The sequence below is a fragment of the Rhinopithecus roxellana genome, chromosome 22, assembly GCF_007565055.1.
Source record: "Rhinopithecus roxellana isolate Shanxi Qingling chromosome 22, ASM756505v1, whole genome shotgun sequence".
Taxonomy (NCBI): Eukaryota; Metazoa; Chordata; class Mammalia; order Primates; family Cercopithecidae; genus Rhinopithecus; species Rhinopithecus roxellana.
This window is the reverse complement of record NC_044570.1, coordinates 8,658,983-8,675,968: the sequence shown is the minus strand read 5'-3', so window position 1 is coordinate 8,675,968 and position 16,986 is coordinate 8,658,983. Positions and strand designations below refer to the sequence as shown.

At 45.5% G+C, this 16,986-nt stretch overlaps 1 protein-coding gene across 1 annotated transcript in view; it reads right to left on the bottom strand.

Moving 5' to 3' along the window:
• LOC104672369 (cAMP-dependent protein kinase catalytic subunit PRKX-like) overlaps nt 1–16,986 on the bottom strand; it is a 41,192-nt gene that overhangs the window by 17,263 nt on the left and 6,943 nt on the right. The window contains 4 exon segments of the mRNA XM_030926331.1: nt 8,114–8,364; nt 8,902–9,065; nt 9,745–9,827; nt 12,868–12,984. Of these exon segments, the coding sequence (XP_030782191.1) occupies nt 8,114–8,364; nt 8,902–9,065; nt 9,745–9,827; nt 12,868–12,984 (615 nt within the window).

Sequence of the window (16,986 nt, the reverse complement as noted above, 5' to 3'; positions counted from 1 at the left end):
ATATCTATTATCTACCACCTATCCATCTCAGCATATATCTACCATTGTATCCATCTGTCATCTCTCTGTTGGTCGTCTATCACAATGATTCACTAGAGGAGATAACTTTGCCCTCCCTCCTGGAAGGAACATTGGTGACATCTGGAGACATTCCTGGCTTTCAGAACTGGGGTTGCTGCTTCTGTCCCCTGGTCAGGGGAGCCCAGGGATGCTGCCAACACCCTACCTTGCGCAGGATGGCTCCACCACAGAGACTCATCCAGCTGTAAATGTGAGGCAACTCCACTGAAAATTCTTGCTTTACACGTTCATCAAGAAAAAGTCCAACACCTGAAACTGCCAGTAAGAGGTGGAGGCAGGTGGGCACCTTTAGCAAATCCCATCCATTCTGCACTGACTTGATGCAAGTCAAGTGAGCATTGCAACGGGGCCACACAGAACAACAGCACAGCGGGAAGCCCCATTCAAAAGGACCAGCAGCCAGGCCTCAGCCATGCTAAGGCACGTTGTCTCCCCAGGATGATGATGATTTTAAACTGAATACAGATTCTCCCTCATGGCAGGTAGCAAAATGTATCTGTAGGCTGGGTGCAGGCACACTGCTCAACACCCTACTGTGCACACAGCATGCCCCACCACAGAGAATCACCCAGCCCCAGATGTCAGCAGTGCTCAGGCTGAGAAACCCTTTTCTGGATCCAAATGTCAGAAATTCCTGTATGCATCAAGGCTGAAGGGTCGTGGTCTCTGGGAGGAGCACAAAACTTTCCTTCTGGGAAACTGACTTTGTTACATTTCTTCTGCACCTTGGACACTGAGTTATTTGGCTCTTGTGAGAGTCTGAGATGGCCTTAGGAAATGGAATTATCACTGAACAGAATGTGGTCCTTCATGTGCACTACACAAATTCCCTGGTGTCTTTTCAAACTTACAACCTGTAGCTGTTCAAAAACCACATGCTGATAACGCCATTTGCAAACTCACCACGTTGTTCAATTGGAACTTTGAACTCCAGTCACTGTTCAACTTGATTCCTGTCATAAGCAGCACTCCATGCAACTTCCAGAAACGCAAGCAAAACCTGCCCCATATTTTTCCATAACATGAGGGCTCTATTTGCAATCTGTCGTCAGTCTCTCAATCACATACCCATCTCAATACGTATCTCAATATCTATCATCTGTAGCTATCTGTCGGTATTAGTATGTGTTATCTATCACCTATCTTAATATCTATCTTAATATTAGCTACCTATCATCTATTCACCTATCAATCACCCATCATTTGGACCTATCTTAACATCTATTAAGTGGTAGGTATGTGTTGAGATGGATAGGTGATAAATAATAGATATTTATGCACAGAAAAAGCAAAATGCTATAGCAGGTTATCATAATACTGCAGGGCACTGAAAAATCAATTTTCAGCAAGTCACTAAGGAGGTCTCATGAGCTAAGTTACGTCACCCTCTCCAAGTGCATATTGGTTTTTGGATTCTTTTTTTGAGACAAGGTCTCACTCTGTCGCCCAGGCTGCAGTACAGTGGCACAATCACGGCTCACTGCCACCTCCACCTCCCAGGCTCAGGCGATCCTTGCACTTCAGCCTCCCGAGTAGCTGAGACTATAGGCACCCACCACCACACCCAGCTAAATTTTGTACTTTTTGTAGAGACAGGGTCTGGCCATGTTGCCCAGGCTGGTCTCAAACCCCTGAGCACAAGGAATCCTCCCACCTTGGCTTTCTAAAATGCTGACATTATAGGTGTGAGTCAACGTGCCCAAGTGGCAAACATGTTTTCTGTAAATTTTGAAAAAAATTTCATCCTTCCAGCTGTGCAGCTTCTCTTCTAAATGTAGGTTGCCTTGTTTAACATCTGCTTCCCTACTGGCAGTTTTAGGTCTCAGATTTCTTGATGAAAGTATAAAACAAGGACTTTCAATGCAGGTGCCTCACAATTACAGCTGGATGAATGCTTGAGAGACCAAGTGGCTTTAAGAAGTGGATTAAAGTTGATCCAGGCTATCCAGGCACTTGACATTCCCTTATATGTAACACGAGAGAGCATACTTGATCTGGCTAGCTCAGTTTCTGTGGTGGGGACTCCCTGCACACTGTAGGGTGTTGGACAGTGTTCTTGGGCTCCACTCAGCATATGCAAGGGGCAACAATCATGCTTCCCAAGGCCATCTCAGACTCTCACAAGAGCCAAATAACTCAGTGTCCAAGGTGCAGAAGAAATTCAACAAAGTCAGTTGTAAATTGCTATCACTGTTAAAAGTCACCTGTAAATTACTATTATCCTTAAGTCTTTAAAGGCTCATTGTTGACAATCATTTCCCTAGATCCAAAACATTTCACAAGAGCTGCAGACTTCAGAGTCTGCCTTGTTTTCTGCACTATTTCAAAACTGAATAATTTTATTTATTTTTCTCTGGTTTTCTTTTTTTTTTTTGTTTTTTTATTTTTAAGATGAAGTCTCACTCTGTCACCCAGGCTGGAGCGCAGTGGTGCAACCTTGGCTCACTGCAACCTCTGCCTCCCAAGCTCAAGAGATTCTAGTGCCTCAGTCTCCCAAGCAGTTGAGATCACCGGTGTGTACAACCATGCCCAGCAAATTTTTCTATGTTTAGCAGAGACAGGGTTTTGCCATGTTGGCCAGGCTAAAATTTCTTTTTAATATTTTTCTTAAGAGATGAGATTTTGGCCGGGCGCGGTGGCTCAAGCCTGTAATCCCAGAACTTTGGGAGGCCGAGACGGACGGATCACGAGGTCAGGAGATCAAGACCAGCCTGGCTAACATGGTGAAACCCCGTCTCTACTAAAAAAATACAAAAAACTAGCTGGGTGAGGTAGCGGGAGCCTGTAGTCCCAGCTACTTGGGAGGCTGAGGCAGGAGAATGGCATAAACCCAGGAGGCGGAGCTTGCAGTGAGCTGAGATCCGGCCACTGCACTCCAGCCTGGGCGACAGAGCGAGACTCCGTCTCAAAAAAAAAAAAAAAAAAAAAAAAAAAAACAGATGAGATTTCACTATGTTGTCCAGGCTGGTTTGGAACTCCTGGTCTCTAGCAATCCTCCCGCCTTGGCCTCCAAAAACACAGGGATTACAGCAGTGAGCCACTGAGCTCAGTCCCAAATCAGAGAGTTGTGAAATGAGCTCCTGCCATGTTTTCCCAAAACGCTGAATAAAATCCTCCCAAGAATAATATCGAAAGTGGCCTTAAATTCCATGTACATTTTAAATGATGAGGAAGAATTCATGCTTTTCGGCAACACCACCAGGCAGATCAAACATACAAATAACAGCCCACTTTCAACTGTAACCCGTACTTGGAGGAGCTATACGGGCAGAGGACAAACCACAAAGCATCCAAATTGTCCTCTCAGAAAGCTATCATGATGCAGAGAAATTTCACTCCTTAAGAAACAAAAATAGACCAGGTATAATGGCTCACATCCATAATCTCAGCATGGGAAGCCAAGGTGGGAAGATCATTTGGGCCCAGGAGTTTGAAACTAGCCTGGGCAGCAAAGTGAGACTTTGTTCCTACAAAAAAATTTAAAAAGAGGCAGGTATGGTGGTACACACCTGTAATCCCAGCACACTGAGAGGCCAAGACAAGTGGACTGCTTGAAGCCAAAAGTTCAAGCCCAGACTGGGCAGTACAGCAAGATTCTGTTTATGAAAAAAACAAAAACACTATCTTCACCAAAGAGGTTGTGAAAAATACGTGCTTTTTTAAAATTAAAAATAACTAAAAACATTAGCAGGGTGTAGTGGTGCATGCCAGTAGTCCCAGCTACTCTGGAGGCTGAAACAGGAGGACGGCTTGAGCCTGGGAGATTAGGAGCTGCAGTAAGCTCTGATTGCTCCACTGAAGTCCAGCCTGAGCCACAGAGCAAGACCTTGTCTCTAAATTAAGAAATATATACATACTATTTAATATAAAAAGATAAAAATAAACCAAATAAATAACTTTGGATGCAATATCTAAAGTCGCTAGGGCTTAAATGAGGCTTAAGAAACATAAACGACTTTGTTCCTTAAAATTGAAAATGGGCAGGCTTGGTGCAGTGGCTTATGCCTGTAATCCCAGCACACTAGGAGGCCAAGGTGGGTGGATAATTTGAAGTCAGGAGTTCAAGATCTGCCTGGCCAACGTGGCAAAACCCCATCTCTACTAAAAATACAAAAATTAGCTAGGCATGATGACACGCACCTGGAGTCCCACCTACTCTACTAAGGACGCTGAGGTAGGAGAATCATTTGAACTCAGGAGGCAGAGGTTGCAGTGAACCGAGATTGTACCACTGCACTCCAGCCTGGGTGACAAAGTGAGACTCCATCTCAAAAAAAGAAATCAGGGAACATCACAATCAGAATCCACGTCCCTGCAGGAATCCAACTTATCTGCTAAGGAAAACAGCTGTTAAGCTATCCTGGCTTGAAGAAAGGAGAATTATGTAACTCTGTTTTGCAAGCTCCTCTTTATTCTTTAACTGCAGGAGCTCAAGAATTCTGTTCTAGGGAATTCTCTCACTTGTGCACTCCAACCACCCCCATGTCTATGCAATTCTTATGTAGGATTTTAGATTTTAAAATACCTGGGAGCCCATCCTGCAGGCTGCTCTCCTGCTCCAGGGAGTACAATGGGTGTGCATGAGTTCCTCAGGGTTATCAATAACAAAGTTTCACAAACTGGGGAGCGGGGTGGCAGACAACGGATGTGTATTCTTGGTTCAGGTACAGTGGCTGACACCTACAGTCCCTGCACTTTGGGAGGCTGAGGCCAGAGGATGGCTTCAGGCCAAGAGTTTGAGACCAGCCTGGGCAACACAGCAAGACCTAAGACCTCATCCCTCAAAAGTTTTTAAAAATTAGCCAGGCATGGTGGCATATACCTATGGTCTCAGCTATTTGGGAGGCTGAAGTAGAAGACAGCGCTTGAGCTCAGGAGGTAGAGGCTGTAGTGAGCCTGGGCAACAGAGTGAGACCCTGTCTCAAAAGAAAGAAAGAAAGAAAAGGAGAAAGGGAAGAGGAAAGGGAATGGAGGGGGGAAGGGAAAAGGAAGGGTAAGGGGAGGAGGTAGGGGGGAGGGGGAAGGGGAGAGAGGGAGGGGAGGGGAGGGGGAGGGAGAGGGGAGGTGGAGAGGTGAGGGGAGGGGGAGAGGGGAGGGGAGGGGGAGGGGAGGGGGAGGGGGAGGGAAGGGGAGGAGAGAATACAATAGAGAAAGAAAGAATAGTGAGAGCCCAACTCTGCTAAAGATAGAAAAGTAACCCGAGTGTGGTGGTACACACCTGTAGTTCCAGCTACTCAGGGAGGGTGAGGCAGGAGAATTGCTTGAACCCAGGAGGCAGAGGCTGCAGTAGATCGCATCATTGCACTCCAACCTGGGCAACAGGGCTAGACTCTGTCTCAAAAACAAAAACAAAAAAAACAAAAAAAAAGCAAAAGGAAGAAAGAAAGGTATTCTCTCATGACTTTGGCACCCCAAATCCAAAGTTCAGCATGATGGTGTTGATGGGGTTGGTTCTTCTGCAGGCTCTGATGGAGAATCTGCCCCTGGCCTCTCTCCCAGGTTCTGGCAATCCTTGGAGTCCCCTGGCTTGGAGATGCACCATTCCTCCAACCTCTAACTATCCTCATAAAGTGTCCTTCTCTCAGTGTTCGGCTGTCTTTGTGTCTGCGTCTCCTTCCTTTTCTTTTAAGGATACCAGTCACACAAAGTTAAAAGCACACCATACAGCAGCATGAGCCCAACCTACTTGCATTTCATTTTTCTTTTGTTTTGTTTTTACAAACAGGGTCTTGAGTGCAGTGGTGCCATCACAGCTCCACGCAGCCTCAAGCTCCTGGCCTTAAGCAATCCTCTTGCCTCACCCTTCCTAGCAGCTGGGAGCATAGGTGCACACCCCACACCTGACTAATTGTTTAATTTTCTGTAGAAACTGAGTTTTGCTATGTTGCCCATGCTGGTCTCAAACTGCTGGACTCAAGTGATCCTTCCACCTCAGCCTCCCAAAGTGCTACAATTACAAGCATGAGCCATTGTGTCTGCCCACTTGCATTTTAATTACATGTGCAAAGACCCATTTTGCAAACAGCATTCCAATTTCATTCATAGGAGCCAGGGGTGAGGATTTCAACTTATCTTTTCAGGAGACACAATTTGACCTTCAACAGGAAGGAATTCCCAGAATTGGAGCCCCTCACCCAAGATTTCATGCATACTCCACAGTATCATGCTTAGGACACCTGCAAGCCACAGAAAGATGCAATGAAGCAAACAAGAAAGGGAAGGGTCCCACCTGCAAGCCCAGCCTTTGAAAGAACTGTGGTTTTGTTTGGTTGGCTGATTTTTTTTTAGACAGAGCCTTGCTCTGTTATCCCAGCTGGAGTGCAGTGGCAAGATCTTGGCTCACTGCAACCTCTGCCTCCCAGGTTCAAGCAATTCTGCTGCCTCAGCCTTCTTAGTGCTGGGATTACAGATGCATGCCACCACACTGGGCTAATTTTTGCATTTTTGGTATAGGCAAGGTTTTGCTATGTTGGCCAGGCTGGTCTGGAACTCCTGACCTCAGGTCATCCACCTGCCTTAGCCTCTCAAAGTGCTGGGATTATGGGTATGAGCCACTGCGCCCATCCTCTGCTTATGATATTGTTTGGAGCTCAGGCTACCTTGGGTCTAGAGAAGGCAGATGTACTTGTTCCAGTACACACAAGGTTCTTCAAGAACATCATAGGAGGCACCGGGGACAGCAGGTGAGTGAGGGAAAACAAGTGTGTTTCTTAGATGGGGGAAGTGAAGCACAATGATAAAGACAAAGAAGGAGGACTGTCAAGGAGGAATGGCCTAGGAGAAGCCCCGTAGTGAGCGTGTTAACAGCACCTTCTACCTTCCCCTGCAGGGAGGTGCTGGCAGGAGGCCAGTCCATGAGGATATTGGTAGGAGGATGCCGCATTGCTGGGGCTGTATACGGGATACTTCAGGAGTTCCCTGAGAATGACCAGAGGCAGGTCATTGCAGAGGTACTGGGAGGACCAGTGAGGCTATAAAGTGAGGAATGTCTTCAAGGGCAGCAAGGCTGGGAGAGAAAGATCAGGTAGGAGGGAGGCCAGTACAGAAAATCAGGGCAGAGAGATGGGACCCAGATAAAGCAGAAGACGGATAGGTGGACAGGAGAGGAGTGGTAGTAAGATGGCAGAGGGGAGACGTGGGAATTGGATGGAAGGCACCCATGGAGGGAAAGGAGAGACACGCAGGATGTCCTCATCTAAGGCCCCTGGGTGGAAATGGATTACCCTGCTGGAATGGGCTGAGTATCTCGTGTCCTTTGGGAGGCCATGAGGGTGGAGTCTCATGATTGGGATGAGTGCCTTATAAAAGGGACCCGAGAGAGATCCCTCACCCCTTCCACCACATAAGGACACCAGTGAAAAGGCGCCATCTATGAACCAGGGAGCAGGTCCTCACCAGACACTGAATCTGCCATGTCTTGATCTTCGACTTTCCAGCCTCCAGAACCATGAGGCAAATGTCTGTCATTTGTAAATTACCAAGTCTAAGATCCTTTGTTAGAGCAGCCCGAATGGACTAACACACCTACCCTAGGACTTAAGACTGTTATGTACCATCAGCTGGAAGGGTGTGGGCTGCATCTAAATGGGATATCTCTCATCCACAGTCAACCAGAAACCCACGAAACCTGAAGCCCAGCCCCGTCCAAGAGACTGTGGTCCCTTAAGAATGGACTTAACCAGTTCTCCAGAGAGCTATAGATGCAGAACCCAAGGAGGTGAGGAGACAAAGATTTTTGCATCCTTTTCCAGGCAGAGATACTTGGCTCACCCAGGAGAGGAGCAAGGGGCCTTGGGCACGGACTTCTGAACACAGAGCATTTCTTTTTGGACCTGGTCAGCCATGGAGGTCAGGAGCCCTGGAGGTTTTCCAGCTCTGAGATCAGAGGCTGATAAGACCTGACAAGTGGAAACTGCTGTGGCCTGAGGCTTTGCACGCAGGCCACGGTCTCGGCCCACCCTGCTTCTTACAAGAAGAGACACATAGGGGCCTAGGGAGGATGTGTGAGGAGAGGCCTCAGGAGGGGACTCACAGCCTGATGAGGAATGGGTGACTGACTTCCTTCAGGACAGACTTCTCACTGTGCACGTGCTGCTCCTGCTTCAGGCGGATGACATGGGGAATGCTCATCACCTTGAGAGCGAAGAAATGCTTGGCTGTCTTCTCCTTCACCAGGTGCACCCGCCTGAAAGTCCCAGTGCCTAGAGAGAGAAGAAATCGATGGAGGCCATTTAGTCTCCTGACAAAGGAAGAAACCACCGCAGCCACGCAATCAGCGGGGGGCTGCACCAGGACAGCAAACACAGACCCCAAGTGAAACTTTCAGAGACTGAGTGTCACGGCGCACGTGGGCTGATGGCATTTAGTGAGAGGCGCTCACCTGGAATTTTCCACTGAATACAGAAATTGCAGAGAGAGAAAGAGGGAGAGAGAGGGAGACAGAGAGAGCCATCTGCCTCTGAATGGTTCTTCAATTTGGGGACAAACTGGCCATAATATCTGCAGATCAGTCGTTGCAGATAGCACACCCACGTGCCCCACACACTCACATGGAGAAGCATTAGAGTAACAGTAAATGGATTTGTACAACATGCCTTTTTCTCTTCAGGCTCTCTGGTTTTATCAGACAGGGTGTAAAACACACAGCCCTCCTCAACACGGCTGTTTCCTTAACGCACACTAACTTGCTCAAAGCATGGAGTCTGTGTTCTACAATCTGCCGTGGATTGGGATGAAGTGCTGTAGGTGCCCACAAACAGAAAACAAACAAGAACAACAACTTCAACCACTACAAATACCAAAGAAAACCAACAGCTCTACTGTATCCTGCTGGGACAGTTTCAATTCAAACACTCTCTCCTCTTCCTTCCCCTTCTCTTCCATCTCTTCCTTCTCTTTTTTCTCTTCCTCAATGTCCTCCTCTTTCTCTTTCACCTCCTCCTCCTCCTCTATTTCCTTTTCTACTTTTTCCTCCTCCTCCTCCTCTCACTGGGGTGCATCTAAATGAAGAAATCTAATAGTCAAGGAGATATAAAAGAAAATCAAAATCTCTAAACAAGCTTTGCTTGTTCCTCCTCCTTCTATCTCCTCCTCCTTCTCTTCTTCCTCTTCATCCTCCTCTTCTTCCTGTAACACACTGATCCTACAAGGTGTGCATGTGTTCACGCACATATTGAAATATTCTTCATGTAGCATAAATGTTCTTGGGTTGGGAACAAATGAGTTTACTCTGTTGCCCAAGGTGGAGTGCAGTGGCGCCATCACAGCTCACTGCAGCCTCCACCTCCTGGGCTCAAGCAATCTTCCCACCTCAGCCTACCCCGTTAATTTTTGTACTTTTTGTAGAAGGGGATCACGCTACGTTACTCAGGTTAGGGATCACACTACGTTGCTCATGCTAGCCTTGAACTCCTGGGCTCAAGCAATCCTCCTGCTTCGGCCTCCCAAAGTGCTGGGACTACAGGCATGAGCCACTGCGACTGATACAGGATTTCTAGAGTATCCCTAAATTGCCCTTGATCTACCTTGATCCCAGTGTTAGCAGCTCCTTACTGACATGCAAGTCATTCCTCAGCAATATTTTTAAACAACCCATCCACAGCTTCAGACAGAGATGAGCAACTAAAACAAAACTGCCCTCCCATACTATGTGATCACATTTACCCCAGACAGCAGTGCAGGCTTCCCAGAAACTGACATTCAGAGAAAGGACGGCGTGGAAGTGCATCCTTCTGAGGAACCAGCATCTGTTGATGAGCAAAGCTCACTAATCAATATTGATCCATTTACCTATCCATTCATTTGCTAATACTCCTGTGCCTGCTTTATGCTAGACTGCAAAACTCAAGAGAACCAGGATCTTCCAGACACCTGCACTCCCATGTTTATGGCAGCACTATTCATAACAGCCAAGACGTGGAAACCACCTCAGTGTCCGTCTAAGGGCAGATGGATATAGAAAATATGGTACATATACATGATGGAATACCATTCAGCCCTAAAAAAGAAGGAAACTCTGTCATTTGCGGCAACATGGATGGAATTGGAGGCTTTTATGTTCGGTGAAATAAGCTAGGCACAGAAAAACAAATATTAAATATCGCATGATCTCACTTATACAAGGAATCTGACATGGTTTGGCTGTGTCCCCACCCAAGTCTGATCTTGAATTCTGGCTCCCATAATCCCCATGAGTCATGGGAGAGACCAGGTGGGAGGTAACTGAATTATGGGGGTGGGTTTTTCCCATGCTGTTCTCATCATTGTCAGTAAGTCTGACGAGATCAGATGTTTTAATAAATGGGAGTTACTCTGCTCATGCTCTCTTCCTGCCTGCTGCTATGTAAGACGTGACTTTGCTCCTCCTTTTACCTTCCACCACAACTGTGGGACCTCTGCAGCCACGTGGAACTGTGAATCCATTAAACCTCTTTCCTTCATAAATTAACCAGTCTCAGGTATGTTTTTATGAGCAGTGTGAGAATGGACTAATACAAAATCTAAAATAGTCAAACTCATAGAAGTAGAGTGATCGTTATCAAAAGATAGGACTTGAGGGGGAAGGGGAAACATATTGATTAAAGGATGAGCAAGATACATAAACCATAGAGATCTACCATACACCCAGTTCCTATAGTTTACAATACTAAATTGATATGTGAAGTTTTATATATAAAAATCTCACACATACAATAGTGAAACTGTATACAGGAAAATTTGCTTAGAGGGTAGATCACATTATGTTGTTTTGTCTATTTTCTTGAGACAGGGTCTCTCTCTGTTGCCCAGGCTGGAGTGCAGAGTGGCACAATCATAGCTCACTGCAGCCTTGACTTGCCAGGTTCAAGCAATCCTCCCACCTCAGCCCAAGTAGTTGGAACTATGGGCTGTGCACCACTAAGGGTGAATAATTTTTTAAATTGTGACTAGGTATTTTTGATTGGGTTGAGAAGAAAAAAAAGACCACAACCATACAATGGATTTCCTTCCAAGAGTCTGGAATGCCACTGATTGCAAATGGTAACATGAAAATAATTTTTTAAAGTATGTGCTGTAAACTAAAATCCCTGTGTTGTAAAATATATAAGCTAATGAATGATGAATTTAGTAGCTTATAGGGCAGATTGGGAAGGGCGGAGAAGTAACCTCGGCTATTAAACAAAGTTCCTGATAATATTTTATTACGGCAGAAACAGAAAGTGAACTACAAAATAAAGAAAAAGTGTAAGAAGTAAACAATGTCAATAGCCGACAAGTGTTAAATTTTTTTTTAAGTAAACAAATAATGAAATAGTAACAAATTTTTTAAGTATATTCTCTTAGTTAATTTGGAAATAAAATAGGTTTTATTACAGTATGACATGATGTGGACAAAATTAGGTGGAATGAGGTCAAAGACAGGAAGTGGGAGAAGGGCTCTGAGGACTGTGAACTGATCCAGTTTAGGTGTTTGACTATGGCCACTGATGTTTCCACTGGATAAAACACAATTAAGAATCAGGAACACTGGCATCCAACCCAAGCTTCGCCTGGGACTGGACCTGTGAAATGGGCAACAGAGTAACCTTTTAGTCTCCTGTTCCTCTTCTTTCCAACAGAACATACAGATTACTGGGAAACATTAAATTCTTGCCACACCCTAAAATTCTAATAATGCAATGAATATGGTTCCTGACTTTTCTTCCTCTGTCTGGTTCCTTCCTCCTTATTTACCTTTATCACTCACTCCAAGGAACCCATTCATTACTTGGCTGTGTTTATTGCATAACATTCTGTCTTCTTAGCACTTGTATTTGACCCTCAACAGAGAGAATTCTCCATGCCTACTTTAAGAACAACAGCTATGACTCAACAGATTTTTTATACTTCTGTGACTTCTTTAAACCTTTCTCTGAGCTGTGTGAGTTATAAACACACAAAACTCAAAACGTTATTCATGCACTGCAGTGGATCTTTGTGCTACCCTGGGAGATGTGGTCAGTGCAGCCAATGCCGCAATCAGACTGCAGAAGTATGTCAGTAAACAATCTTATTCAAAGCAGACAGAAGTGGCATGCTGTAATGTTTAAAGTTTAGTAGCTTAAGTGTACAGATGACAAAGGCAACATTTAATGGTGCTGGTAGATTTTCCCTACTTGGTGTTGGGAGGCTCTCCAGTACACATTCCCCAGTTACCATTATCCCACTTGAGTAGAAAGCATCTATTTTTAGCCTACTCTGCAGCTAAGGGTGGCCATCTGACCCAGCTTTGTCCAGTAAGACATAAAAAAAGAGTCTTTTCAAGTGTTTCTAGGTAGGTCAGATCTTTCCTTCCTGATAAGACAGATCTTGAAGGTAAGTGGTCCATTCCCCTCCCTAGAAATCCCCTCCATCTTTCCCCAAGCTAAGTAGCAGTGTTACTCAGGAGGAAAATCTATGTGGAGTTTATGTCTTTTCTTTTAATTTTAGTGAGACCACGTTTGTACTAAAAATACAAAACAAATTAGCCAAGCATGGTGGCAGGTACCTGTAATACCAGCTACTCCAGAGGGTGAGGCACGAGAATCTCTTGAACCCGGGAGGTGGAGGTTGCAGAGAGCTCAGACTGCACCACTGCACTGCAGCCTGGACAACAGAAGGAGATTTTGTCTCAAAAATAAAGAAATAAATAATCTCTTGGTTCAGAAATCTTACGAAAAATAAATAAAAATTTAAAATGTACAAAGTGAGGTATGAGAAAGTGCAAAAAACACGTTTCTCACTGTGAAAAGAGATGCCCTTTTCCTCTTTTCCTCAAGCATCACAAACCTGAAATCCCTCTTGCCTGTGACTTCGGAGGGAAGGAAAGAGATGGCCAGCAGAGACAAAAGGGAAGAGAGCAGGCCACCGTGTTTATCATGACGAAGCCCATTCATAGCCCATTCACTAAAGAAGTGCCCAGAAAAAGGAGAAACATGGATTTAAGTTTCTTTTGGTTATATTTTTAAATTTTGCTAGAACTCAAAACACTTCAGGAGACCTGCATGGAATAAACACAGGGACTGTGACATGGAATTTCATGCAGTCACAAGAGGGAAAAGAAACTAACCAACCCTTAGCACTTTCCCTTGGGGTCTGTGGGTAGATGGGATGGGGTCAGGAGGGTGACAGGAGAAGGACCGTGTCTCGCTACAGCACACTCCCAAGAGTAGATTCATAGACGATCTCAGACACTAGCAGCTGACACCATCTGAGCTCAGTTCTTCCTCTGTGCTGCAAGAGCAACACCCCACAGCTAGCTAAGCCTTTCATGCGTCACCTAAATACAGCCAATCTCCCCTCTACCCATTTGTGTGGGTTGAATTGGGTGCCCCGGAAAAGATACATTGATGTCGTAATCCTTGGTACCTGTGAATGAGACCTTATTTGGAAATAGGGTCTTTGCAGATGTAATTAAGATGTACACAAAGGCTGGGCACAGTGGTTCACACCTATAATCCCAGCACAGGCATTCGACATCAGCCGGGGAAAGACAGTAAGACCTCATCTCCACTTTTAAAAAATGAAATTAAAAAAAAAAAGATATATATTAAGGTGAGGTCATCCTGGAGGCAGTCCAATATGAGTGGTAAAACTAATAAGGAGACAGAGACACAGAGGGAAGACCACATGAAGACAGAGGCAGAGACTGCAGTGATGCGGCCACAGGTCCACGGACACCTGGAGCCCCCAGGATCTGGAAAAGGCAGGAAGGAGCCTTCCCTGGAGCCTCCAGAAAGAACTGGATACAACTGTAGTGGACTGAACAATGGTCTCCCAGAAAGATATGTCCGTGTCCTGACCCACAGAACCTGTAAATGAGACCTCATTAGGAAAAAGGGTCTTTGCAGGTATAATTAAGTTAATGATCCCAATGTGAGGTCATCCAAGATTGGAGTGGACCCTAAACACAATGACAGGTGTTCTCATAAGAGTCAAAACAGGAAAAAGAGACAGAGGAGAAGGCCATGTGGAGACAAAGGCAGAGACTGCATCACAGCCACAAGCCTACAGACGCCTGGCGCCCCCAGGAGCTGGGAGGGGCAGGAAGGAGCCTCCCCTGCAGCCTCCAGAGGGAGCGCAGCCCTGCCACATCTGGACTTTAGATTTGTGGTCTCCAGGATTGTGAGACAATTAACTTCTGTTATTTCAAGGCACCCAGTCTGTGGTATCTGTTACCAACACAAATACGCCCAGGGGGTACAAATTCAACCAAGCAGTGCCAAATTCAGCCAAGTACATTCCCTAGCAATGCTGCGAGCTCGGAGTCAAAGATATAATTCCACTGTCTCTGAGAACCTGAGAGAGGCTTCCAGGCTGGTCTGAACTGTGCAGATCTCAGCAAACAGCAACAACCCAGGAAAGACAGGGGCTAAGGAGCTACTAATCCCTGTTCCTACAAAGGCAGCCTAGACATGTCTGAGCCTTCCCAGGCCGAGCACCGAGGAATGTCCACAATGCAGAGCCGCCCCAAAGATGGGAGAAGACAGAAGTCTTCAAAGGAGCCGAGATGAAAAACCAAGTTCAAATTGTAAACTAGGCTGGGCGGGGCGGCTCACGTTTGTAATTCCAGCACTTTGGGAGGCCAAGATGGTGGGATCACTTGAGGCCAGGAGTTCAAGACCCACCTGGGCAACACAGCGAGGTGCCAGCTAAAAAAATAAAATAAAAAATTACCCAGGTGTGGTGGTGCACAGCCATAGTCCTAGCTACTTGGGAGGCTGAGGTGGGAGGACTGCCTGAGTCTGGGAGCCCAAGGTTGTAGTGAGCTATGATGACATCATGCACTCCAGCCTGGGCAACAGAGGCAGACTGTCTCAAAAAAAAAAAAAAAAGAAAGAAAAGCCACCAACAACAACAACAACAAACGGGAAACCTATGGCTGATATTTTAGTCACTGGTACATAAATCCCTTCATAACCTGTACTGATGTAAGAAACATATTTTCATCCAAAAAAAAACAAGGTAGTTAACCAAGAATTTGGTAGGAGTAGTCACAGGGACAGATTACTTTCTGGGTCTCAATCTTTCACCCCATCAAGTGCTGATTATTTCTTTTAATCAGTATAAATATTCTGAGATGCATAAAGATCTGACTTAAACTGTCAACTAATTCAGTTTCTGCTGTATTCACTACTCTGCTGAAAAAAAAACACAGTGGCTAATAGTAAATGTAAAAAAAGAACCTATAAATTACACTCTATCTGACCTCAATTCATCCTGGAAAGCATTTCAGGGCCCATAATTCTGGCAGACTTCTATGTAAATAAAGTACTTTGCTCAAACTACTGTAATAACATAACACAGACTGGGGGACTTAAAAAGAACTTTCTTCTCCCACAGGCCTGGAGGCTGGAAGTCAGAGATCCAGGTGTGGGCGGGGCTGGTTCCTGCTGAGGCCTCTCTCCTGGCTTGGAGATACCATCTTCTCCCTGTGTCCTCACAGGGCCATCCTCTGTGTCTATCTGTGTCCTCATCTCTGTATGTGTTTATTTTTATTTTTATTTTGTAAGATGGAGTCCTGCTCTGTGGCCCAGACTGGAGTATAGCGGCACGATCACAGCTCACTACAAACACCATTTGCTGTGTTCAAGCGATCCTCCAGCCTCAGACTCCCAAGTGGCTAGGATTTACAAGCATGTGCCACAACCAGCTAATTTCTTTTTTTCTTTTTTTTTTGTTTTTGAGACAGTCTCACTCTGTCACCCAGGCTGGAGTACAGCGGCACCATCTTGGCTCACTGCAACTTATGCCTCCCCAGTTGAAGCAATTTTCTGCCTCAACCTCCCAAGTAGCTGGGATTACAGGTACCCATCACCATACCTGGATAATTTTTTTGCATTTTTAGTAGAGACGGGGTTTCACCATCTTGGTCAGGCTGGTCTCGAACTCCTGGCCTCGTGACACACCCACCTTGGCCTCCCAAAGTGCTGGGATTACAAGCATGAGCTACCACACCCGGCCTGTTTTTTGTTTTGTTTTTCGTTTTCCCTAAACCTGTTGTGTCAGTCTCCTGAGTAGCTGGGACTACAGGTACAAGCCACCACACTCAGCTGATTTTTTTTATTTTTTATAGTGACAGGGTCCTGCTATGTTGCCCAGGGCAGTCTTCAACTCCTGGCCTCAAGCAATCCTCCTGCCTCAGCCTCTCAAAGTGCTGGGATGACAGGCATGAGCCACAACGCCTGGCCTAAAACAGCTCTTACATACACACTTTCCATCTTTACATACACACTATTTCCCAGGTCCTTCCTGGGAATAAATCCACCTGAACAAGGGACCTATTCCTTCCTTCAGCCCTTCCCTTCTTCTTTCGTCTGTTTCCTTCCTTCTTGCCTTTCATTCTTTCTTTTCATCCTTCCTTTCTGCCTTCTTCTTTCCTTGCTCCTTTCTCCCTTCCTTCCCTCTTCTTTCCTTCCTTTCTGCCTACTTTCCTCCTGCCCTCCTTCTTTCTCTCCTTTCTACTTTTTTCCTTCCCCAGCCATCTTACTACTCTAAGCCTCATTCAAGAGGCATCATCTCATCACGATTAAAAGGTGCATGACCTTGACGAGCCCCCTAACCTCTCTAAAATTAATCTGCAAAATAGGGACCATAATCTTTACGTTCACTGGGTTTAAGTGAAATAACACACAGAAAGCAAATCACATAGAATAATAAACATAGTAAATTAATGCATCCATAAGTGTGAAAACATTCAAACATCGGCTTCCCAAATGTCCCATGTGGTAGTGGTTACCCAGCCCTATCCATTTGGCAAAGACTCTTCCCAGGGTGCACTTAAAATGGGTAATTTTGCTATATGTACACCTGAATAACACTGACCTTCCTCCCCCAAGATAGGCTAAGAGGAATTAAAAAAAAAAAAAAAATTTCAGCAAAACCAGGCTCAGTAGCATACGTCTGTAA